Here is a 25,968-nt window from a genome sequence, read left to right on the forward strand (position 1 = left end):
TGCGCACACAGATTAGATTCAACCCTTCTCACCCCTCTCCCTTTCTTAATTACAACACGGCAGTTGTAATATCCAAGTGTACTTCTTGGGGGTACCCCCTCTCACCAGCAAATGACTACTACTCTTTCCCTCACCCAAGGTACAGGGAGAGACTGAGTAGGTATACATCTGGCAGTGCTGCTCAGCATGACAGGATATAGATATATAGCCAAACACTTGCTCTTAATTATATATGGGAGATTATTACCCGAGGTGTTGTTAGTGAACACCTTCTTGGTCATAATTTTAATTCAAGAGTAATGAAATTTGCAGTGCTTAACTGGTATGTAAAAAGCTGGAAATAATTAGATTTTGGAAGGTCAAGGTCAAGCAAAATGTCTAATTCACGTAATCAGCCATAAGTTCGGACATTGCTGTGACAGAGATTTTAAACTTGGTTCATATTGTTACAAAATTCCACGCCTATTATTGTTATTATTATTATTATTATTATTATTATTATTATTATTATTATTAGTTTTAAAGAATTGGCTGATTGTTGAAGACAGGATTTAACCGTAAATGCTATCCATAGAAATGAGTGTTGAGTAATCAGCATGCCTGAACTGCTCACTAGCCAACTAGCTATTATTATTTATTACTATTATTATTGCAGAACAAGATGATATCTCAACGAGGAGTTCACCTTCTAACTGCTCATGGCCTGAGAGGATCATTACAAAAGGCTGCCTTATCCACTACAGGTGCCAATCATAAAAGGTTAGGTGAAGGTCACTCATGCCAAATTTATTCATTTTGCCATTTCATATTATTGTTATTGTGTTCAATCAAATAGAGTTCAATTGTAGGCAATGGAAAAATTATCTCTATTCAGTCTATCTGTAAATTCCTCAGTGTTATAACTACACAAGGTGGCCTAGCTAAGGATGGGGGACGTGGGGACATTTTTGAAAGTGCCCCCGAGCAAGGTCGGCAATTAAAAGCATGTAAATATACATTTAAAATCGCCATCAACTTGCCACACTGAGGGGGCAGGCTCATTATTAACTCAGTCCCCCAAGCCCCTAAATTTCTAGACCTGTGCCCTTGACTACCCTTAAGTTTCTTTTTTCAAACAGTTATAAGTTGGTGGTCGTGGGTGGCGGCGCAGGTGGATGTGCAACGGCCGCAAAATTTTCATCGAAGCTCGGAAAGGGACAAGTTGCTGTCATTGATCCTGCAAATGTAAGTAATAGAAGTGAACTACTTGTCGACCATAACATATTTATAGAATATTCTATTTTTTCTTCATGATCTGCAAGTGTACTGTAGATATAATATTACCGAAGATTTGTCCTGTATCTGTGGATATAATATTTATATGTGATACATTATTGAGTGTGACTGCTTTATTAATGTCTTGATGCATGCACATACCATACTGACATTCAGAACCTCAACTCTTTCTTCATTGTACTGCATCATTATTGACCCTTATATTTGCAGCAAAAGAAGTAATTACAGTAATTTAATCAATTTTAAAACAAAGTTAATTTACAAGGTTTTTTTAACCATGGGAATTATGAAAGCATTTATCAAAATTATTTTTTTTCTTTACTATAAGTCAATAATAGTGACCCTCTGTTACAGATGCATTATTACCAACCAATGTGGACTCTTGTTGGTGGTGGTATGAAGACTCTGGAGGACTCTGGCAAACCAATGAGTGAAGTAAGATTTAAAAAAAAAATCAATATTTTGTTTACTGCTACAATCACCTGTGACATATAATAGTCAGGAAAACGTATGATATCTGTGAGGGGTAAGTTTTCTTAAACTGTATTATTAAAATATTCATATTTTGTGACGTAGCCCTGCAGGCTCGCCGTAGTAGGGAATTAACTTATTTTTTCATGCTATCATATTTTCATGATAACTGGGGAGCTCTGACAAGCCAGAGATTATGGGAAGACTTTATTCAGTAACAGTAACCCAGGTACAGTATTGTGTAAAACCATATTCTGGAGATATAATAATGGACTAAGATCCTTCCAAAAAAAGTGGAACAAGTTTAGTGTGGTTTTTTGCAGAGCCCTTTGCAAGAGACTTAAATGTTTATGTTGATATAGAAAAAATAAATTTCCTTGCATCAAAGTTCCAACCTAGATATACCCTGTAATACCCTAAACTGGCCTGGTTTAGACAGTAAAGACATGGGTAGCATAATAAGTGTATGTTTCCTAGGTCTGTTCTTTACCCCTATCCTTATCTGGTCTTTAATTTCAAATGGACTGCAGAAGCCTGTAGTGCTGGGAAACTGGCTCCCTCTAAAGCTTGCAATCATCTCGCATATTTTCTACATACAGTATAGCAAATAAATGGAGGTGTAAGGAAGTCTTATCATCCAATTTGTTGAAATTTATTCCAGCTACAATTAATTCTTGTAGTTACCGGTATTTTTGACTGGAAATGGTAACAACATAATTGCAGGCTACCTGTTCTTAGAAACATGCCTCCTGTCCTTCAGAATTATGAATTAGGTGTACAGTGAACCCTCGCTACTTCGCGGTTCGACAATCGCGGATTCACCACTTCGCGGGGTTTTCCCATAACCCATATATATATACATATCGCGGATTTTCCGGAAAATTCGAAAATACCGCGAAATCTGAAGATAACCAAATACGATATTTTGTTACCTGTAATTCCATTAATACTGTAATTATAGTAATATCTGCTCTTACTGATTGTTCATTGCATTACATATGATATATAATTCAGCACAGAAAGAAATAAAACACGAAAAGAGAATGTGATCATACGATAATTCAGTACGTAGTAAAATTAAATCGAACATGAAACGCAAATCAGATGCAGTCATACCATATTAGAATGGTGTGTACTGTAATGGATGTGCTTCTTTTCCATGAATCTTTTGTATGTATACGTACGTAGTACAGTACTGCATCCAATAATATTCTTTGTTGCAAAAATCACATTTCGAATAAGTACTGTAAGCGTACGAGAGAGAGAGAGAGAGAGAGAGAGAGAGAGAGAGAGAGAGAGAGAGAGGCGTAAAATAGCGTACGTACGTAAATTTTTATTATTGTTATTATTATTATTATTGTTGTTGTTGTTAATAAAATTATTATTGTTATTATTATTAATCATTATTATTATTATTATTACTGTACAGTATTATTATCATTATTTATTATTATTACGGTATTGTACTTAATCTACGTACGTTCAGTGTGCGCGGGACATCTTCTATGAGTAACCAACGCACCATAGTACTGTATAAGACGGGTTGTGATTGGTTCAAGCGCTGATAGATGACGAATCAAAACTCAAGTTTTGTTATCTAGCCTGTGATTGGTGTTTGGCCCGCATCTCCAACCCGCAGCATCAGAGTTCTCGCGGGACTGCATCGTTCACTTTCTCTTTCCGCGTATTGCTGAGTAGACGTTCTTAAGTTTGTGAAGTTGAATCTGTGCTGTGTGCGACTGTTTTAAGTTGAACTTTTTGTTGAACTTTCTGTTACAATGGCTCCCAAGCGTTCTGCTTCTAGTAAGGCTGGTAGTGAGCCTAAACGCCACCGAAGAATGATGACGATAGCTGAGAAGGTTACGCTTCTCGACATGTTAAAAGATGGTAGAAGTTACGCGGCCGCCGGCCGCCATTTTGGCATCAACGAATCCACCGTTCGCTACATCAGGAAGGACGAGGCGAACATTAGAAAGACTGCTGCAATCACCTTTAGCAGATCAGCGAAGCGAGTCGTTACAACGCGTAATAAAACGATCGTACGCATGGAAGGTGCTTTAGCTGTGTGGATTGCCGACTGTCGGAAGAAGAACATAGCGTTGGATACGAACACCATCCGAACAAAGGCTTTGAGCTTGTATGAGAATTTTGCGGCAAAGGAACCTCATGACGACGATGGCGACCATGCTGAAGAAGATGATGATGTAGATGATCCTCAACCAGGGACCTCCACTGATTCCCAGCGTCAGAAACAACGTTTTTTCCGCCAGCAAAGGATGGTTCGCGAAGTTTCAGAAACGCTTCGCCCTGAAAAGCGTTTCCCTGCATGGGGAGTCTGCTTCCGCTGACACTGCCGCTGCTGAAACTTACGTGAACCAGACTTTCAAGAACATTATCGCTGAAGGTGGATACAAGCCGGAACAAGTGTTTAATATGGATGAAACCGGCTTGTTTTGGAAGAGAATGCCGTCGCGAACTTTCCTGTTCAAAGAGGAAGCCAAAGCCTCTGGCTTTAAGGCATTCAAGGATCGCGTTACCCTCGTGATGTGTGGCAATGCTGCTGGATTTTTGTTAAAGCCGGGGCTTATTTATAAGTCGAAAAATCCTCGCGCTTTGAAAAACAAAAATAAGAATCTCCTTCCCGTGTACTGGATGCATAATCAAAAGGCATGGATTACGAAGATGCTGACCTCCAACTGGTTCCACCAGTGTTTCATCCCGCAAGTCCATGAATATCTCTTAGAGAAGGGCTTGCCATTCAAGATCCTTCTCCTTATGGATAACGCTGGTGGACACGCAACTGACCTGTCGCGTGAGGGCGTTCAGGTTGAGTTCCTGCCACCCAACACCACGTCATTAATTCAACCAATGGACCAGGGGGTTATCAGGGCGTTCAAGGCCCTCTACACGAAGAATACCTTGGCGGACCTCGTTGCGTGTGTGGATGCTGCCCAAGATGACGAGGATGAAGACTTCAACTTGAAGGCGTACTGGCGGCAGTACACCATAGCCACGTGCCTGCAGAATATTCAAAAGGCACTTCAAGAGATGAAACCTGCAACTGTAAATGCGAGCTGGAAGAAGCTGTGGCCCGATATTGTTTACGACGACAAGGGATTTACTCCGTCGGAAATCCAACACTCTGCAATACGGAAATCTGTGCAGTTGGCTGCCATAATTGGGGGTGACGGGTTTGGCGACATGACGACTGAAGACGTCGACGAGTTGTTGGACTGCCATTCCCAGCCCCTAACTGACGCAGATCTCGAAGACCTGACGAAATCGGCAAGTGAGGAAGAGAGTGAGGGTACCCAGGAAGAGACCCAAGAAAATGTAGAAGAAACGGGCTTAACATTAGAACGGCTCGCCAAGTTCTGCAACCATATGAAGGAGGCGAAAGAAATGTTGCAAGAGTGGGACGAGGATATGGTTCGCGCGATGCAATTCTGCAACAAGGTCGATGACATCACGACTCCCTACAGGATGCTCTTGGATCGAAAAAAGAAGCAGCGGCAACAACTTCCGATCACAATGTTTTTTCAGCCTCGCAAAAAAGAGCCAGTTCCTCCTGCTAGTACGCCTTCGGAAGAAATTGAAGAAGTTGAAGAGGTGTCCCAGGAAAAGACACCTCCGTCTGAAGAGACGTAAAATACTATCATTGACTGCACAGTAGAACACATCATCAGCTTCATCATCATCATTTCTACTGTGCAGCAAATTCATCGCCATCGTCATTCAAGTTTTTCTGGAACTTCTTTCGTGGTGAGTACAGTAACAATCTTTATTTTTTACTTTAACCTGTTTTATAGTTTAGTACTGTACGTACTGTATGCATTAAGTTAAAGGGAAGGTTTTAAAAGTCTACATGTTGTAACCTATCATATTTTTTTTGTTTAAAATTTACATTTACGTACGTAAAACAATCTCTCTCTCTCTCTCTCTCTCTCTCTCTCTCTCTCTCTCTCTCTCTCTCTCTCTCTCTCTCTCTCTCTCTCTCTCTCTCTCAAATTGTTTTCCTGCTTTGCTACGTACAAGTACTGTATAATTTATATTTGTAAGGTAACATATTTTGTAAATGCTTTGTACTGTAAATACTGTATGTACTGTATCATTATTTATCACTATCATCATGCGTGTTAAATGCCTTGTTTGTTCTGAGCGTGGTTGTTTACTGAGCGTACACGCCGTCGTTTCAGGCGGCGTCATAAAGAAAAAGATTTCATTTGGAAGTCCTAAGAAAAATACGTAAACTAAAACATTGGTAATAAAAAAATCAACATACAGTACTGTATAATCAATATAATCGATGCAAAAACTAACCATACGTACATATATGTGTACACTAAATGAGTTTGTTTCTTCATTATGATCAGAGATGAACGTAAACAAAACATTGGTTGCCATTTTTTATCGTGCTTTTTAGGTGTTTAGGAAACACATGATATAAAATCGCCTTTAATATTTGTGCCTGTTTTAGTTTAGGGTGCTGTAGTACATGCATTAAGTGTTCTGTACATTACAGGGTGTAAAGGGTGGTTTGTTAACAGTACTACGTACAAGGGAAGGTTTTAAAAGTCCGAATATACATGTTAAATAAATAGGTAAATATGCTGTCACTACTTCGCGGATTTTCACCTATCGCGCCCGCGTCTGGAACCTATCTACCGCGATAAACGAGGGTTCACTGTAGTCTGTATGATTATTACACTTCTAAGTCCAAAGTTATCACTCATTGGGCTGACCATGTGATGATATACCTGAATATGTTAGATCAAATCCGACTAAGTTAATATAGGCTTTGTCTTACCAAAACACATTGTAGAAATATTTCTTAAAGTATAATAGTAGGAGAGTTCAGATTTTGAAATGTACCGGTAACTAAATATGTTGTTTACTTGTACAGTATTTTTGCCATCTCCATGTCGATTACGCAAGTTATTTCAAAATTTTATAGATTGTTTTAATTTGGTTCCAGATATTTCTAGTGTATAAGATTTCAGAAAATTAATTGCATTTTTTTTTCACTGCAGGTTTTACCAAGGAAAGCAGACTGGATCAAACGGAAGGTTGTGAGTTTTGACCCTCACAATAACAAAGTAATAACAGATAAGGGCCAGGAGATAAATTATGAATATCTAGTAGTTGCTCTTGGCATACAATTGAATTATGAACAGGTATGTACTATATAGTATTTTGATTTTGAATTGCAGATGTTTATTAGTTTTAGTATAGGATGAATTGTTGGTAATCGTAAACATTGATAGCTGTAAAAGAGGCTCTAAATTTGAGATGATCCTATGGTAAATTGTTGAATGACTTGCAGATCTGTCAGATTTTTACCTTAACTTGGAGAATATCATTTTGAAATTTGAATGTTTTTCGTACAAAATTCTAAAAATTCACTTCATAATGCATATTACTTTGTTACTTTAAGGGTAAGCTTAGATAAGAGTTTACAAAGTAATATATCGATTGTATTTCCACGAAGAATAATGAATGTCCACAAATTGGGCATATTGACCACCCATTTCCTTGTCTTTTTGCTTAAATTTCAACCCTTGACCTTGTTTGATGCAATTATTTTTTTCAGGGGTGTTCATATCACATTTTTCATTCATTTGTATTATTTATAGTGGCTTGTTTTCCATACCACGGCTGCTTTTACGTAGCTGCATTGAGATGCTTAAAGGTCTTTCTAGGCGTACCCACATTTCTCCCTATAAGCCATCTGCAGGAGCATTTTCATAACAGTGGGAGTCCATCAGGATTCAGCTGGGAAAACTTTAAGGCAGAGTTTCCATCAGGGCCAGTAGGGAGAATGCTATTACAAACTTTCTCAACTACTTCTAGTAGGAGAAAGTTTCCCATTTTTTATCTGATTTGGGAAACTCCAACCAGAACCATGGGTACTGTCGAGGTGGCCTATCGAATACCTCTGGCCTTTAACCATCCCTTGTCCAAGAAACAAATACTTTTCCCAAGATACCTATCCAGTTCAGTAAGGCCCATATTTTAAAGATAAAGGTTGGCAAGATTCTAAATAATATAGAACCTGTTATACTTATTGGTGATAATCAAGAATTTTTTCAGTAACAAGAATTATTTTGGGTAGGTTGTTGAAACTTTACTTCGTTTTCGAAGAAATTATCTGTGGAGGCTATAAAGGTTTAGGCCTTACTCAATAAGCAAGGCTCATCAAGCATGTAGGATTAAACTTCTCTTCAGGGGTGATTGGGATGAAAGGTTTTTTCCTATTAAAAAAAAATAAACAGTTTGGATAAGTTTCATCTATAAATAATGTTCATTTTATAAAGTTTCTGATTAGAATTTTTGATTTTTTTCTTTCAAGGATCTTGCAGATTGAATTGTTTGATTTTTTTTCTTTCAAGGACCTTGCAGATAGAATATTATTAATTAGTAAATTGTCTATTAGCATTGGACAAACACCTTGATGGACGGCAGGTTCTGTAATCTGGTTTTTGGGGAGGAAGATGATTTTATTGCCTTGCCTAATTTCAAAAATAATTATTTTTACACTAGATCTTATTCTATTTGGGGGGAAATGGCAATGCTGTGTCAGGAGATTTTCCTGGTTTTGTGAGAGCCGTAAAGTTGTATGTTAAGACCAGAGTATTGAAATAGAAATTTTTAATTGGTTTATGAATTTTGCCTTTCAGGTGTCATGTAACCTAAAAGGCTATTTTGTTTTTAGTTAAGGGATTAGTGACAAGGTCATACATCAAGTTTAAGGTTGGAGGAAGTCCATAAAGGTTCAAATAAAAAAACTGATAGTGCACCTACATTTCTTTAGTTGAGAAAAATTTTCGTTTTGAAATCTTTTTTTTTTTTTTTTTTTTTTTTTTTGGAAAAGACTGGGTGGTGTGCCTAGTTGGCTTTCCCAAGGCTATATCCTACAGAAATTATTTTTTTAATTAGAAAAATATTGTCCATTGGGTGCTCTGGTAATTGTGTGATATAAGATTTATTGATAATCTGTTTGGTTAGACTTTAATTATACCTTTATTTTCTCTCTGAGAAAGTTCAAAGTTTAATTGTCTTATACAAATTTAGTTTAGGTGGAGTGTGTGTTGGATTCCAATGTAGAAACTCTCGGGTGATTAAAAGTCTACTTGGAGTTGGGCTTTGATACGTTTTATATAAGTCTTAGGTGTTTAACTTTAATAAAATGTATAGTTACTTTACCATCTATTTCTCTCATTGAGACACCATCAAAATGTATTAGTTATTGCTATGAACATCAGGTGACTTTCATAGAAATAGAAAGAATTCGAAAGGTAAATTTTATATCTATACAGTACTTATCCAAGGATACATATACATGCCCTTGTCATCCTCCCCACTGAGTACATTGTCATTTTGCCGTTACTTTATTTGCTTTGACAGGTGGATTATGTTAGATCAAATTTGTAGTTTAATGTTCAATCTGTGCTATACAGTGCATGTACACTATTTAAAGTGACCCTACTACATTTAAAGGTTTCTTTTTTCACCTTCGAATAACCTAACTACATTAGTAGCCATTCAAAATCCAACTCTTACATTAGCTTACTTGCTGTATTTCAGATAGAAGGTTTACCTGAAGCATTTGAAACGCCAGGAGTGTGCTCAAATTACTCTCCCATGTATGTCAAAAAAACATTCAAGAGTTTGAAAAGATTCAAAGAAGGTAATGCAGTGTTTACCTTCCCAAATACACCCATTAAATGTGCTGGGGCACCCCAGAAAATTATGTACATATCAGAAGAATATTTGAGAACGGTAAGGCATTGTGCATTGTTCCTGTATCATACCCAAGTATTTGTTCTAATGGAACTATGATAAGGGGAAATATTTAAATGAGCGAATTCCTTTTGAAATTTTATTCTGATAAATTAATCCGTTATTGTTAATAAAGTTATAGTTATGTTTTTAGTCTGAAAGGTACTTTTTATTTTGCATATCATAAAATAAGATTGTATTCTACAGTACCATAGTTTTGATGAATTTGCATTTTTCAAACTGCAAAATTATTACTGTATTGGCATGAAAGACCAGTAAAGATTCTTCACTTTGTTCATATATTGATTTTAAAGATAAAAGATCTCATTTTAATCTTAGATAATTAACTCGTACAACATGGTAAATTTTAGAAATTGCATATTGTAAATCATTATCATTCTGAGCCAAAGAGACTTACTGTATTTAATAAAGGATTTTACTTACCGCTAATTGCAGCATGGGAAACGGGACAAGGCAAATATTGAGTATTTCACGTCACTTCCCGTTATATTTGGGATAAAAAAATATGCAGATGCTCTGTGGAAGGTAAGAACTTTTTTCCTTAAATGAATTGATTGTAGTCTTCATTAGATTTGGTGAATATCGTATTAGCCTGTTACATGTGTATGCTATACTGTATTTGTTTAGTAGACATGTTTACCTACAATCTTGCAATACTTGTGTGTTTGGTATGTGTGTTATATATTTACAGTACAGGTATAAAATTAAGGTACTATTACAGTACTTTTACTGTATTCATGCAAGTGGGAAGTGTTAGCTTATTAGAGCTTGTTACTTCGATAATTTGGTTTTGTTGAATCTCCCTGATGTCAGACATATATTCCTGAAGCCATTTATTCAACACAGGACATTAGAGGCTTGCAATGTAACTGATGCACTATCACCTGCCAGTCAACAGTGATCATATGGAAAGAGAAAAAGACCAAACTTCGTTACACAGCTTGGCTCATGAGAAGGCCAATAGTTTTAACAAATGTTTTACTGGGTATAGTCATCAATTTCTTGTTCATACACATTTTTTCTTAGTTCCTAACTTATAAAATACATACAGGTATTGCATATTTCAGTACAACACTATACTGTAATATACTTTGTTTATAGTTGTACTAATTGTCACATAATTTACACACATACTATACAGTATACAGATTTATTTAGGTTTTAATTGTGTAATATACAAATATATGAAACATTTCTTTACTTTACCAGCCTCCAAGGAAATATTTTACTTATTTTTGATACCTGGATGGTAAATGGAATTTAAGTAATAAGATTTATTTCATAACTCCCCTGGTGTTCATATTGCTGCTTCTATAGGAGCTTAGTTTATCAACAATTATCTGTAAAGAAAAAAAAAAAAATTTTCCATTGTTTTTCCTATCAATAGACGTATGCCTCCAGTAAAGTACTGTAATGAGAGACACAAGCTGTCAGGTCAAGGGAAGCAGTGATTCACCAGAGGCTCTTCGTTATTTCAGTCTCAGTCAAAAGTATTCCGTAAATTTTTGTTGGGAAAATTTTTCTTTGGAAAGGTTTTCTGGTAACATATTATTAAAATTCCATTTATTTTTATGAGCCTCTTGTGATGTTCATATAGCTGATTCTCGCTCACTGATGGAGGTGGGACACCAGTAAAGGAAAGCCATAGGTCATGTATATAATCAAAATATGAAGTACTGCATCAAAATTATAGACTCGACTGGTTTAGATTAGTGGTAACAAACGATTTCAAATTATAGTACAGTAGTTTGAAATATGGAACTCTAAATTGTTTTCTAAAGATATTTGAATTCTGGGACTCTAGGCTACTGCTAAAGGATAATTTATTTCTAATTTCCTTTCTATATAACCAAAAACCAAATAACTAAAACTAGAATTTTTATAAAATGAGAAAATTGTTGATTAACAGCTCTAAAAAAGTTGAAGACTGCGTTGATTGCAGCCACTATAGGAAGTAGAGCCCAATGTAACTGTAACTGTATTTTTAAATATTACGAACGGATGTTGTAAAAATATTTATGAATAGGCAACCCCATCAGTGTTGTTAGGTGTATGAGAACAGAGGAGAATGTTAAAAGAATAGGCCAGACTATTCAGTGTGTGTGTAGGCAAAGGGGACAATGAGCCATAACCAGTGAGAGTGGGATTCAATGTAGTACTGTCTGGCCAGTCAGAGGACCCAATAACAATCAATGGTATATCCTAACAGTCGTAAAGGTGTATTGTAAAACTGTGAAGCAGGAAGTGAATTCCATGAACCATTGGCTGAGATTATTGTAGAAGGTTGGATTTGTTCTGATCAAGTCTTCGATGTGGATGAGATATGCTTATTCTAGAAGCTGAACCATATGCCAAACTGAATATACATTACTAAGGAGGAAAATATTTCGCCATGGCACAAGTTGGCAAGGAAAGACTGGCAACAAAGTTAAAGCTTTATGGGTGTATCAGGCTGAGAATACCATAGCAATCAAAGAGATTTGGAAGAGTCCGCTCTCCATCATCTGGAAGTTAAATGTGAAGGAATGGGTGCCAATTTTGTTATTTGAAAATTGGTAATTCAATCACTTTGTGCCAAAGTCTTATAATCTTTTAAGTTGATGTTTCATAAGCTCCCAGCTACACCCTAACTATAAAGAAGTTGATGTTCTTTTACCTTGGTTTCAGTGTCATTATGACTAGGCCAGCTGAATGTGCTGTAAAAAGTTATTCCTAGAAATTTAACCTTCTCATAGGGTATAAGAACATCTTTTAATTTTAAGATGTGGAGTAGTTCTTTGAGTATTCTTAGTAAATCAAACACAACAGTGTTGAAGGAGGAAGAAAAAGGAGATACTCAGGATTGTAAAATGATATTGGAATTAATGGCTTTTGTAGCCAGAAATGTAACTTGAATTGTGCAGGGAGAGGAGGAGATAGCTATCAAAGGAATATGAGAGGGTGGGTAAATTTTATCTAATAAAAAAAGGCAATAAGTCCTTAAATTTGTCATAGTAACGGGGAAAGGTACAAGGGTGTCCAGAGAGGGAAGCAGTTTTGAGCTGCTTTATGTTGAATCCATAGTGTTTTTAGCAGAATTAAAGAGAGATCGGAGAAATTTTTAAATTGTGGAAAAGTGAAATGATTAGATATGTCAATCGCTGTTAAACAAAATAAATCTTCTGGTGACTGATTGGAAGCAAAGGAGTAGTTGAGTGGAGAAAGTAACAATATGAATGCTGTGTGATACTGTTTGGGGTGAAGGAGATAGTTTCCAGTATTGTTGATATCACAAAAGGTTTCAGGATTTCAAAATTCAAACATAATCCAGAACTTCCATCTCAAAAATACACAAGATCAAACTGGGGAAAAAGAATAAGGTTGAGTACCATAATTTAGTGTAAGTGTTGTGCAGGCCTTAAAAGAGGCTATGAACTTGCTGAACTGCAAAGTAGTTATGAAAACAGTAGCAACAACCTCATTTAAAATGAAAAAGAGGCAACCCATTTATTTTAATTAATGGACCTGCTGACCTGTGAAACGGGTACTGTACTTCAGAAATCTGTGAGAAAAAAAGTCAAAACTAGCAAAAAATGAAATAAAAGGAAAAAGGTTAATGGTAAGATAATAAATCCTATTACCTATTGGTAGGTATGGTAGTAGCAAGATAAATCTCGACATGAGGGTTCATAAAATTGTGGAGAAGTTAAAAGAGTAAAGCTTCTGTCCTTATGAACATAAGTTTAAAGTACTGGTACTTGGAAGAACAGTGGGTAGAACTCATCTCGTGTCTGGCCTTGATAAGGTAAAATCTTTCTAAAAAATAGTGGTTACAAGAGGGAGAAGGAAGCACAGTATTATCAAGTGGAATTTAAAGAATTATTCCTTATTAGTTCCACGATTACAAGCTTTGCCATGAATTATTCCCAAATAACAATGCATGCTTAACATTTTCTTAGGAAACTGATGTGTTTTTTTATTGACTAGACTGGAATGTCATGGTGCAATGAGAGAATTATCATGAGTTTTAGTCACCAGGAAATAATTTATTTCTGTTTATTTATTCAGGTTGTTAATGAGAGGAATATCAATGTAAACCTTCGTCAAAATCTCGTTGAAGTGAAACCAGACTCAAGGGAAGCAATTTTCCAGAATTTAGACAAACCAGATGAGTTTAAAACTATCAAGGTAAGCTTCATTTTTTATAATTGATAAAAGTCTTAAAAAATATTTAAAAACTGTGGTAAATTTTTTACATTTTTCATGTCAAGCTAGACTGGCTTCTGGACAAATTAATTTTCACTTACATTGCTCTAATTTCAACTGTGAGTACAGTACATTTGAATATTTGGCAGCACCTATGCCATTACGGAACTTTAACACAAAGGAAAAGCAGATGAAATTTAACAATTTACATGCTTCAAAAAATCAGTCTTAAGTGGAAAAGGAAAGTTAAAATTTTTCTATAATTTTGCAGAATATTCTACTTTATTTCTGGAATATTTTTTTCTTGATATTTTTTTTTCTACATTATATGAGCATGAAAAAGTTGTTGTTTTATGCAACATGTCCTTGGTTGATCCAACAGTTATCACAAGTCAATGATAAATTTAAGCCAAAAGTAGAAAGTTAAGTTGTTGCCAGCTTTGACAATTGTAAATGCCATTTATATTTTAAATGACTAGCAATATTTGATATTAGAAACTTGAGTAATCAAGAAGCACTTTTTATTTAGTCACCTGAATCCATATTGTAAGGCCATGTTTTCCTAGTCTTTCTTTAACCCTTATTTTGGCAGTCATAAAATTTTCTAAATTGCAGAATCGAGATTTAATTTCAATCTCTTCTAATCCTTTTATAAAAATAGGTGTTTTGATGAGGGGTTGGGGGTGAGGTGCTGTGTGGTCTTCCAAAAGTGTTAAATGGTAGAACAGGGAATCCTATGATAGGCTGCCAGTGTGAGAACCCATGTCCCACATAAGGTGAGGTAATGGTAACAGACCAACAGGGAATTGATATAAAATAATTCGAAAGAAATATTGCCTTCCATACTCCTGGACAAGTGTATTAAAGTGCATAGGGGAATTGGTGGGTATAAGGGAAAACAATGGGTTCAGGCTCTATTGAACCCGTTACAGCTGCTCTATTGCTGAAATATATGAGTAACTCTTTGTCCCCCTTCTCTCTGCAAGTCAAGGGAGGAGGGAGAATTTTAAAGACTGCACAACACCACCTTAAAAATAAGATTTTCCCTTTGTCAAAACTACATGGGGGTGGGTTTAATGTGCTGTGTGGTCTCAAAGAACTAATAGCAGTAATAGAGTAAACTCTGACCCCATAAAGGACAGTCATCTACAGTACACCCAAGGAAACAACTAGTTTGCACTTATTATTGAGAAGATAAACTAACAAGTTTGACACTTGCTGCATAACAGAATATTCATGGGGAAGGAGCTAGATCCCCATCATGGTGCTTCTGCCGAGGGACGGGGATTAGAGGGTCTGATTCAATCCGGTTTCCTTCCATAGGTGCCATGAATGAGCCGAGTAACACTAGTGCAAGTTGTATTGCTTGGGTTTGTTTCTGGTAGTGGATTATATACACCCTACGCCCTGTCAAATCCATATGACTTGTGATGTCCTGAAATTGTGTTGGCAGATCATAATCAGTGAGGGATATTTAGAGGGAAGAATGTATTGTCATTGTTTTCCAAAAACCAGAAGTGTAACAGTTTTCTGTCTAAACCTGCTGATATCCACATTTTGTTCCTGTTAGACAGCATTACTGTTTGTTGTTTATTTATTCTGTACAGCATTGGAGATTGTAAGAAGGGCCTCACATGTTCCACGGCCTTTACGAAAACCAAATTGCAAACTAGGGAATAGATGATTACCTTCAGCAAACCTATTAAGACGTTTTGCCAGAAGACGTTCAAAAACTTTAGATAATATGGGAGTTATGGAAATTGGGCGGTAATCAGTGGGACTTGAGCTACCACAAACACATTCACATAGAGGAGTAACATTACCAATTCTCCAACAAGTGCTAAAAGCTCCTTCTCTTGCTAACTTGCGTAAAATAACATAACTTTGGAGGTAAGAAATCTGCTGTCTTTATAAAAAAACAAAGGAAAAATGCCATTTGGGTCTACACCTCCATAAAGACGTCTCTTTGTCGTTTCCGTATTGGTCACACTCGGTTGACCCACGAGTTTCTGCTGAAGGGGCAACACCAACCGTATTGTGATGACTGTTTAGTACCTCTAACAGTGAGGCTTTTGTTGACCGAATGCCCCAATTATAATAACTTAAGGAATAGATATTTGTTTGAGGCTCGAGGTGAGGGTGGCTGGTTCATCCTTGCCAAGATTCTTGGACATGATGTGTCCTACCATGCAAGTGGCATGTTTAGATTTATTTCAGAAGCAGGTCTTTTGAAAACTTCAACTTTTATGACATTCAACTTTTATTATTTTAATTGAATATTCTTTAATTTTTTTTATAAATAAACTAAATGTTATCGGCGTCAATAACCTTATATGTCACGATGCCTGAAAACTTTAAATCAATCAATCTACACCTCCATAAGCATCAAGGTCCATCAACAGAGCTTTAATTTCATGAGATCGAACACCTAAACTAGTTAGTTTAGCCTCAGGAATGAGGAAGTCCAAGTTTTTCATTACTCTGTTTAGTGTCAAAAACATCAGCCAAAAGGGTTGCCTTTTCCTTTGGACAGTGAGTGACTGAGCCATCTGGTTCAAGTAAAGGAGGAACTGTTGCATCTACACCAAAGAGTGCAGATTTAAGGGTAGACCACCATTTATGTTCCTGAGTTGGACCAGGAAGAGTTTCTTTTATGGTTAAATTGAACTCCTTTTCAGTTGAGGCATAAACTCTGAACAAAAGTTCTAAGCCGAGTATAGTTGTTCCAGGTCAAATCTGATCTGTTACCTTTCCAAAGATGATAGGCCTCCTGCTTCTCTAAATAAGCACGTCTACAATTGTCATTGAACCACGGTTTATCCTTCACTCGGTACCTTACCACACGAGAAGGGATACGCCTATCAATTATGTTGACTAGATTCTCATTCAAAAGGACAACAGGATCCACACTACTATATAATTGTGACCAATTCAAGCACAAAAGATCATGCAAAATCCCATTCCAATCGGCTTGGGATTTCATATAAATTTTACAAGAGTATGATATATCAGGGACAGGCTGCTCAGTCTTCACTACTAATGAAATCAAGGCTTGATCAGATGTCCTGACTGGAGAACCAACCTTCCTAGTTAAAACGCCAGGGGAGTCAGTGTATACGAGGTCCAAGCAATTACCAGACCTGTGAGTAGCTTCATTTATGATTTGCTCACAGCTTGATTCAGAGGCAAAGTCTAAAGCTCTTAACCCATGGCGATCGGTAGGAGAGATAGAACTTAACCACTCCCTATAGTGAGCATTAAAATCACCAACAAAGACAAAAGAAGCCTTTCTATCATCTTCTTGTATCTTAGCCATAATGGTGAGAAGACAATCGAAGATAGAATCATCCATGTCTGGATTCCGGTAGATGGAACACAAATAAAAGTTATGCCTGCCACAAACTTTTATTACTTTTTATTAGCTGAAAGCAGGACCCAGCCAACCTGCCCAGCCAGTGAGTCGGCCGGAAGTAGAACCTAGTCAGCGAGTCGGCATGAAGTGGGAGCGAGCCATATCAGGAGCAGACAGAAGTGGGAGCCAGACAGCCTTGTGAAGGGCAGCTGTAAGCGGGAGCCAGAGAGCCATGGCAAAGACACCTATAAGCGAGAGCCAGCCAGACGTGCCCTGGACAGCTGTAAGCAGGAGCTAGCCAGCTGTGGTCTGGACAGCTGTAAGCCGAAGCTAGCCAGCTGTGCCCTGGACAGCTGTAAGTGAGAGCCAGCCAGCCATGCCTAGGACAGGCATAAGCAGGAGCCAAGCAGCTGTGCAAGAGACAGTTGGAAGCGGGAGCCTGCCAACCGTGCCACTGGCAGCTGAAAGCGGGAGTCGGCCACCGAACGGTGCTTCGGGCAGCCAGGTGCAGGAGCCAGCCAGCCAGCCAGCCAGCCAGCCGGAAGTGAGGGCCAGCCAGCCAGCCAGCCGGAAGTGAGGGCCAGCCAGCCAGAAGCGAGGGCCAGCCAGCGGGCCAGCCGGGAGCGAGGGCCAGCCGGAAGCGAGGGCACAGCGGGCGGGCCACCCGGAAGCGAGGGCACAGCGGGCGGGCCAGCCGGAAGCGAGGGCACAGCGGGCGGGCCCGCCGGAAGCGAGGGCACAGCGGGCGGGCCCGCCGGAAGCGAGGGCACAGCGGGCGGGCCCGCCGGAAGCGAGGGCACAGCGGGCGGGCCCGCCGGAAGCGAGGGCACAGCGGGCGGGCCCGCCGGAAGCGAGGGCACAGCGGGCGGGCCCGCCGGAAGCGAGGGCACAGCGGGCGGGCCCGCCGGATGCGAGGGCACAGCGGGCGGGCCCGCCGGAAGCGAGGGCACAGCGGGCGGGCCCGCCGGAAGCGAGGGCACAGCGGGCGGGCCAGCCGGAAGCGAGGGCACAGCGGGCGGGCCAGCCGGAAGCGAGGGCACAGCGGGCGGGCCAGCCGGAAGCGAGGGCACAGCGGGCGGGCCAGCCGGAAGCGAGGGCACAGCGGGCGGGCCAGCCGGAAGCGAGGGCACAGCGGGCGGGCCAGCCGGTAGCGAGGGCACAGCGGGCGGGCCAGCCGGTAGCGAGGGCACAGCGGGCGGGCCAGCCGGTAGCGAGGGCACAGCGGGCGGGCCAGCCGGTAGCGAGGGCACAGCGGGCGGGCCAGCCGGTAGCGAGGGCACAGCGGGCGGGCCAGCCGGTAGCGAGGGCACAGCGGGCGGGCCAGCCGGTAGCGAGGGCACAGCGGGCGGGCCAGCCGGAAGCGAGGGCACAGCGGGCGGACCAGCCGGAAGCGCAACTCTGCCAATCAGCTAGCAAGTGTGTTAGCCGGAAGCGGGACACCGCCAACCAGCCAGTGGGGCAGCTATACAGTAAGCAGGACCCAGCGGGTCAGCGGGACGCGGTACCCAGCCAGCTAGCCAGTGAGTTAGCTGGAAGCGCAAACCAGCCAGCTAGCCAGTGAGTTAGCTGGAAGCGCAAACCAGCCAGCCAGCCATAAGCGGATCAAACAGAAAAGGGACTCAGCTAGCCAGCCAGCGGGTTAACTGAAAGCAGGACCCAGTCAGCCTGCCCAGCCAGTGAGTCAGTCGAAAGTAGGACCCAGTCAGCGAGTCAGCTTGAAGTAGAAGCGAGCCATATCAGGAGCAGACAGAAGCGGGAGCTAGACAGCCTTGTGAAGGGCGCGGGCCAGCCGGAAGTGAGAGCCAGCCAGCTGGGCAGCCGGAAGCGAGAGCCAGCCAGCTGGTCAGCCGGAAGCGAGAGCCGGCGGAAGCGGGACCCAGCCGGAGGCGAGTGGCGGCGGAAGCGGGACCCAGCCGGAGGCGAGAGCCGGCGGAAGCGGGACCCAGCCGGAGGCGAGAGCCGGCGGAAGCGGGACCCAGCCGGAGGCGAGAGCCGGCGGAAGCGGGACCCAGCCGGAGGCGAGAGCCGGCGGAAGCGGGACCCAGCCGGAGGCGAGAGCCGGCGGAAGCGGGACCCAGCCGGAGGCGGGACCCGGCCGGAAGCGGGACCCAGCCGGAAGCGGGACCCGGCCGGAAGCGAGAGCCGGCGGAAGCGGGACCCGGCCGGAAGCGAGAGCCGGCGGAAGCGGGACCCGGCCGGAAGCGAGAGCCGGCGGAAGCGGGACCCGGCCGGAAGCGAGAGCCGGCGGAAGCGGGACCCGGCCGGAAGCGAGAGCCGGCGGAAGCGGGACCCGGCCGGAAGCGAGAGCCGGCGGAAGCGGGACCCGGCCGGAAGCGAGAGCCGGCGGAAGCGGGACCCGGCCGGAAGCGAGAGCCGGCGGAAGCGGGACCCGGCCGGAAGCGAGAGCCGGCGGAAGCGGGACCCGGCCGGAAGCGAGAGCCGGCGGAAGCGGGACCCGGCCGGAAGCGAGAGCCGGCGGAAGCGGGACCCGGCCGGAAGCGAGAGCCGGCGGAAGCGGGACCCGGCCGGAAGCGAGAGCCGGCGGAAGCGGGACCCGGCCGGAAGCGAGAGCCGGCGGAAGCGGGACCCGGCCGGAAGCGAGAGCCGGCGGAAGCGGGACCCGGCCGGAAGCGAGAGCCGGCGGAAGCGGGACCCGGCCGGAAGCGAGAGCCGGCGGAAGCGGGACCCGGCCGGAAGCGAGAGCCGGCGGAAGCGGGACCCGGCCGGAAGCGAGAGCCGGCGGAAGCGGGACCCGGCCGGAAGCGAGAGCCGGCGGAAGCGGGACCCGGCCGGAAGCGAGAGCCGGCGGAAGCGGGACCCGGCCGGAAGCGGGACCCGGCCGGAAGCGAGAGCCGGCGGAAGCGGGACCCGGCCGGAAGCGGGACCCGGCCGGAAGCGAGAGCCGGCGGAAGCGGGACCCGGCCGGAAGCGAGAGCCGGCGGAAGCGGGACCCGGCCGGAAGCGAGAGCCGGCGGAAGCGGGACCCGGCCGGAAGCGAGAGCCGGCGGAAGCGGGACCCGGCCGGAAGCGAGAGCCGGCGGAAGCGGGACCCGGCCGGAAGCGAGAGCCGGCGGAAGCGGGACCCGGCCGGAAGCGAGAGCCGGCGGAAGCGGGACCCGGCCGGAAGCGAGAGCCGGCGGAAGCGGGACCCGGCCGGAAGCGAGAGCCGGCGGAAGCGGGACCCGGCCGGAAGCGAGAGCCGGCGGAAGCGGGACCCGGCCGGAAGCGAGAGCCGGCGGAAGCGGGACCCGGCCGGAAGCGAGAGCCGGCGGAAGCGGGACCCGGCCGGAAGCGAGAGCCGGCGGAAGCGGGACCCGGCCGGAAGCGAGAGCCGGCGGAAGCGGGACCCGGCCGGAAGCGAGAGCCGGCGGAAGCGGGACCCGGCCGGAAGCGAGAGCCGGCGGAAGCGGGACCCGGCCGGAAGCGAGAGCCGGCGGAAGCGGGACCCGGCCGGAAGCGAGAGCCGGCGGAAGCGGGACCCGGCCGGAAGCGAGAGCCGGCGGAAGCGGGACCCGGCCGGAAGCGAGAGCCGGCGGAAGCGGGACCCGGCCGGAAGCGAGAGCCGGCGGAAGCGGGACCCGGCCGGAAGCGAGAGCCGGCGGAAGCGGGACCCGGCCGGAAGCGAGAGCCGGCGGAAGCGGGACCCGGCCGGAAGCGAGAGCCGGCGGAAGCGGGACCCGGCCGGAAGCGAGAGCCGGCGGAAGCGGGACCCGGCCGGAAGCGAGAGCCGGCGGAAGCGGGACCCGGCCGGAAGCGAGAGCCGGCGGAAGCGGGACCCGGCCGGAAGCGAGAGCCGGCGGAAGCGGGACCCGGCCGGAAGCGAGAGCCGGCGGAAGCGGGACCCGGCCGGAAGCGAGAGCCGGCGGAAGCGGGACCCGGCCGGAAGCGAGAGCCGGCGGAAGCGGGACCCGGCCGGAAGCGAGAGCCGGCGGAAGCGGGACCCGGCCGGAAGCGAGAGCCGGCGGAAGCGGGACCCGGCCGGAAGCGAGAGCCGGCGGAAGCGGGACCCGGCCGGAAGCGAGAGCCGGCGGAAGCGGGACCCGGCCGGAAGCGAGAGCCGGCGGAAGCGGGACCCGGCCGGAAGCGAGAGCCGGCGGAAGCGGGACCCGGCCGGAAGCGAGAGCCGGCGGAAGCGGGACCCGGCCGGAAGCGAGAGCCGGCGGAAGCGGGACCCGGCCGGAAGCGAGAGCCGGCGGAAGCGGGACCCGGCCGGAAGCGAGAGCCGGCGGAAGCGGGACCCGGCCGGAAGCGAGAGCCGGCGGAAGCGGGACCCGGCCGGAAGCGAGAGCCGGCGGAAGCGGGACCCGGCCGGAAGCGAGAGCCGGCGGAAGCGGGACCCGGCCGGAAGCGAGAGCCGGCGGAAGCGGGACCCGGCCGGAAGCGAGAGCCGGCGGAAGCGGGACCCGGCCGGAAGCGAGAGCCGGCGGAAGCGGGACCCGGCCGGAAGCGAGAGCCGGCGGAAGCGGGACCCGGCCGGAAGCGAGAGCCGGCGGAAGCGGGACCCGGCCGGAAGCGAGAGCCGGCGGAAGCGGGACCCGGCCGGAAGCGAGAGCCGGCGGAAGCGGGACCCGGCCGGAAGCGAGAGCCGGCGGAAGCGGGACCCGGCCGGAAGCGAGAGCCGGCGGAAGCGGGACCCGGCCGGAAGCGAGAGCCGGCGGAAGCGGGACCCGGCCGGAAGCGAGAGCCGGCCGAAGCGGGACCCGGCCGGAAGCGAGAGCCGGCGGAAGCGGGACCCGGCCGGAAGCGAGAGCCGGCCGAAGCGGGACCCGGCCGGAAGCGAGAGCCGGCGGAAGCGGGACCCGGCCGGAAGCGAGAGCCGGCGGAAGCGGGACCCGGCCGGAAGCGAGAGCCGGCGGAAGCGGGACCCGGCCGGAAGCGAGAGCCGGCGGAAGCGGGACCCGGCCGGAAGCGAGAGCCGGCGGAAGCGGGACCCGGCCGGAAGCGAGAGCCGGCGGAAGCGGGACCCGGCCGGAAGCGAGAGCCGGCGGAAGCGGGACCCGGCCGGAAGCGAGAGCCGGCGGAAGCGGGACCCGGCCGGAAGCGAGAGCCGGCGGAAGCGGGACCCGGCCGGAAGCGAGAGCCGGCGGAAGCGGGACCCGGCCGGAAGCGAGAGCCGGCGGAAGCGGGACCCGGCCGGAAGCGAGAGCCGGCGGAAGCGGGACCCGGCCGGAAGCGAGAGCCGGCGGAAGCGGGACCCGGCCGGAAGCGAGAGCTTGAAAAAAGGTTATCTATACAGGAAATTTTAGTAATAAAACTCAAACAAAATAAAACTCTTAAATTTAATTAAAGGTTTCAGAATAGTTTTTGTTTAAATTTAGGTTAATATTTCTAAATTTCTTGAAGGGATGTTCGGTTTGGGTAACTATAAAAATCGTTTGAGAGTATCCTTAGGAGGACCGACCTTGTGTCAAAGGGTAACGACAAGGGGGTGAAAGTTTCGGTCCTTCCCAATTTCCCGCAACTTCAAGAGAGCCCTGAAGAAAAACAAACAAACATTCTATTACCCCCTAATAATAATAAACTTAAATAGTAACGACAAGGGGGTAACAACTGCAAAAACCTAAATTAGCATAAACACATCTCGAAAAATAAAATAAAGAATTAGAGTTAAAGGATCCTTCAAAAACTTATATTTATATATAGGAACATTACTTCCATGAAGCTGATCCTAGAAATTAGATTTTCGAGATGTTAAAATAAACGAATAGTATCCGAAGATAAAACAAATTACTTACAAATTATTATGTAGTTTTTTATGCTTCAATAGGTATATATTTAGTTTAATAAGATATGTTAATATGAATAAGTAAATATAACGATTAAATTCAGGACTATTAAGCAAGTTTGCAAATAAGTGTGCCATCATTTCCATTGGTGAAATGATAAGAAGGATAGGATCACTTTAGAAATAGACACCCATCATTTCGTTGTGACGTACCTTAAAGCCTTATCGGCACCTCGGAAGTTCGGCAATATATGAAGTATATCCTGTGTCTAAGATGGTAAGAGACATGTCTTCGTTGCTGGCAAGACTTGAGCAGGAGCGGTGATTTGGGCACAGTTCGTTGTAATTAGCCGTCCATTATTAATATAACCGTCGAGCTTGAAAGAAAAGCAACCGGCTCTATGTTGATTCCACCAACCAAACCAACTAACTGACTGGTACGAATTTTCCAAACGGACTCCACTACGACTGTCTCAGCTGCTCAGCGTTTCCTTTCCTCGGAAAACAAAAGAAACAAACAGTAGTAACTGCTCGTTAACAGTTGTTATACCTTCGAGACTTAAAAGGTGTTTACCGTCACAACGAAAATATAATTACATATTCCCTTTATAAGCTCGAAGTAAACATAGAATAACTCAATTAAATTTACTAAATTATACTAATGATTACATTATTCAAATTAACAATAATTAAACCAAATATTAAACCTTTAAGAACGCATTATATAAGAACAATGATAAATAGAAGAAAAACATAAGTGATGTAATAATTTTACATCATTTTCAACAGCCCCAGGAGTAAAGCAGCCCCCTCCTGAGGGCCCCAGGAGTAAAGCAGCCTCCTCCTGAGGGCCCCAGGAGTAAAGCAGCCTCCTCCTGAGGGCCCCAGGAGTAAAGCAGCCTCCTCCTGAGGGCCCCAGGAGTAAAGCAGCCCCCTCCTGAGGGCCCCAGGAGTAAAGCAGCCTCCTCCTGAGGGCCCCAGGAGTAAAGCAGCCTCCTCCTGAGGGCCCCAGGAGTAAAGCAGCCTCCTCCTGAGGGCCCCAGGAGTAAAGCAGCCTCCTCCTGAGGGCCCCAGGAGTAAAGCAGCCTCCTCCTGAGGGCCCCAGGAGTAAAGCAACCTCTTCCTGAGGGCCCCAGGAGTAAAGCAGCCCCCTCCTGAGGGCCCCAGGAGTAAAGCAGCCCCCTCCTGAGGGCCCCAGGAGTAAAGCAGCCCCTTCCTGAGGGCCCCAGGAGTAAAACAGCCTCCTCCTGAGGGCCCCAGGAGTAAAGCAGCCCCCTCCTGAGGGCCCCAGGAGTAAAGCAACCTCTTCCTGAGGGCCCCAGGAGTAAAGCAGCCCCCTCCTGAGGGCCCCAGGAGTAAAGCAGCCCCCTCCTGAGGGCCCCAGGAGTGAAGCAGCCTCCTCCTGAGGGCCCCAGGAGCAAAGCAGCCTCCTCCTGAGGGCCCCAGGAGTAAAGCAGCCTCCTCCTGAGGGCCCCAGGAGCAAAGCAGCCTCCTCCTGAGGGCCCCAGGAGTAAAGCAGCCTCTTCCTGAGGGCCCCAGGAGTAAAGCAGCCTCCTCCTGAGGGCCCCAGGAGTAAAGCAGCCTCCTCCTGAGTGCCCCAGGAGTAAAGCAGCCTCCTCCTGAGGGCCCCAGGAGTAAAGCAGCCTCCTCTTGAGGGCCCCAGGAGTAAAGCAGCCTCCTCCTGAGGGCCCCAGGAGTAAAGCAGCCTCCTCCTGAGGGCCCCAGGAGTAAAACAGCCTCCTCCTGAGGGCCCCAGGAGTAAAGCAGCCTCCTCCTGAGGGCCCCAGGAGTAAAGCAGCCTCCTCCTGAGGGCCCCAGGAGTAAAGCAGCCTCCTCCTGAGGGCCCCAGGAGTAAAGCAGCCTCCTCCTGAGGGCCCCAGGAGTAAAGCAGCCTCCTCTTGAGGGCCCCAGGAGCAAAGCAGCCTCCTCCTGAGGGCCCCAGGAGTAAAGCAGCCTCCTCCTGAGGGCCCCAGGAGTAAAGCAGCCTCTTCCTGAGGGCCCCAGGAGTAAAGCAGCCTCCTCCTGAGGGCCCCAGGAGTAAAGCAGCCTCCTCTTGAGGGCCCCAGGAGTAAAGCAGCCTCCTCCTGAGGGCCCCAGGAGTAAAGCAGCCTCCTCTTGAGGGCCCCAGGAGTAAAGCAGCCTCCTCCTGAGGGCCCCAGGAGTAAAGCAGCCTCCTCTTGAGGGCCCCAGGAGTAAAGCAGCCTCCTCCTGAGGGCCCCAGGAGTAAAGCAGCCTCCTCTTGAGGGCCCCAGGAGTAAAGCAGCCTCCTCCTGAGGGCCCCAGGAGTAAAGCAGCCTCTTCCTGAGGGCCCCAGGAGTAAAGCAGCCTCCTCCTGAGGGCCCCAGGAGTAAAGCAGCCTCCTCTTGAGGGCCCCAGGAGTAAAGCAGCCTCCTCCTGAGGGCCCCAGGAGTAAAGCAGCCTCCTCTTGAGGGCCCCAGGAGTAAAGCAGCCTCCTCCTGAGGGCCCCAGGAGTAAAGCAGCCTCCTCTTGAGGGCCCCAGGAGTAAAGCAGCCTCCTCCTGAGGGCCCCAGGAGTAAAGCAGCCTCTTCCTGAGGGCCCCAGGAGTAAAGCAGCCTCCTCCTGAGGGCCCCAGGAGTAAAGCAGCCTCCTCTTGAGGGCCCCAGGAGTAAAGCAGCCTCCTCCTGAGGGCCCCAGGAGTAAATTAGCCTCGTCTGAGGGCCCCGGGAGTAAATTGGCCTCGTCTGAGGGCCCCAGGAGTAAGTAAAGACTCCTTTGAGGGCCCCAGGAGTAAAGCAGCCTCCTCCTGAGGACCCCAGGAGTAAAGCAATCTTCTCTGAGGGGATTTTACCCAAACTCTTCCACTTGGTTGGGGGCTAGTTCACCACGGCCCCTTTACCAAAACACCTAACTGTTGAACGCATTGTTAATGGGCTCATGAGAGCTCTGAGTTCATAACCAGACCATTACTCTGATTAACCGGAGACCTTAGAAAAACGTTTCTCCCACATGAAAAGGAGAAAAGTAACTCAGTTGAGTATGCTGCTATAATAAATCTCGTATTCTTCGTATTCTTAGTAGGTTGTACTTTACCCCCAGAGACTTACATTAGGCTAATAAGTACATGAGAGCATGACAATATTCATAATTAGGGAAGAGGAGGTAACATACTAAACTTAAACAATAATAAAACTGACATGAA

General features: G+C 46.2%; 2 protein-coding genes across 2 annotated transcripts in view; both read left to right on the forward strand.

Moving 5' to 3' along the window:
- Positions 1 to 25,968, forward strand: part of LOC137618090 (uncharacterized) — a 438,647-nt gene that overhangs the window by 49,682 nt on the left and 362,997 nt on the right. The gene's annotated exons all lie outside the window — the stretch shown is intronic.
- LOC137618088 (sulfide:quinone oxidoreductase, mitochondrial-like) overlaps positions 610 to 25,968 on the forward strand; it is a 47,463-nt gene continuing 22,104 nt past the window's right edge. The window contains exons 1-7 of the mRNA XM_068348063.1: positions 610 to 759; positions 1,119 to 1,224; positions 1,630 to 1,710; positions 6,777 to 6,920; positions 9,331 to 9,525; positions 9,982 to 10,071; positions 13,594 to 13,713. Of these exons, the coding sequence (XP_068204164.1) occupies positions 662 to 759; positions 1,119 to 1,224; positions 1,630 to 1,710; positions 6,777 to 6,920; positions 9,331 to 9,525; positions 9,982 to 10,071; positions 13,594 to 13,713 (834 nt within the window). The 5' untranslated portion in view covers positions 610 to 661. The remainder of the gene's footprint in view (positions 760 to 1,118; positions 1,225 to 1,629; positions 1,711 to 6,776; positions 6,921 to 9,330; positions 9,526 to 9,981; positions 10,072 to 13,593; positions 13,714 to 25,968) is intronic.

This window comes from Palaemon carinicauda, chromosome 24 (assembly GCF_036898095.1).
Source record: "Palaemon carinicauda isolate YSFRI2023 chromosome 24, ASM3689809v2, whole genome shotgun sequence".
NCBI classification, from domain to species: domain Eukaryota; kingdom Metazoa; phylum Arthropoda; class Malacostraca; order Decapoda; family Palaemonidae; genus Palaemon; species Palaemon carinicauda.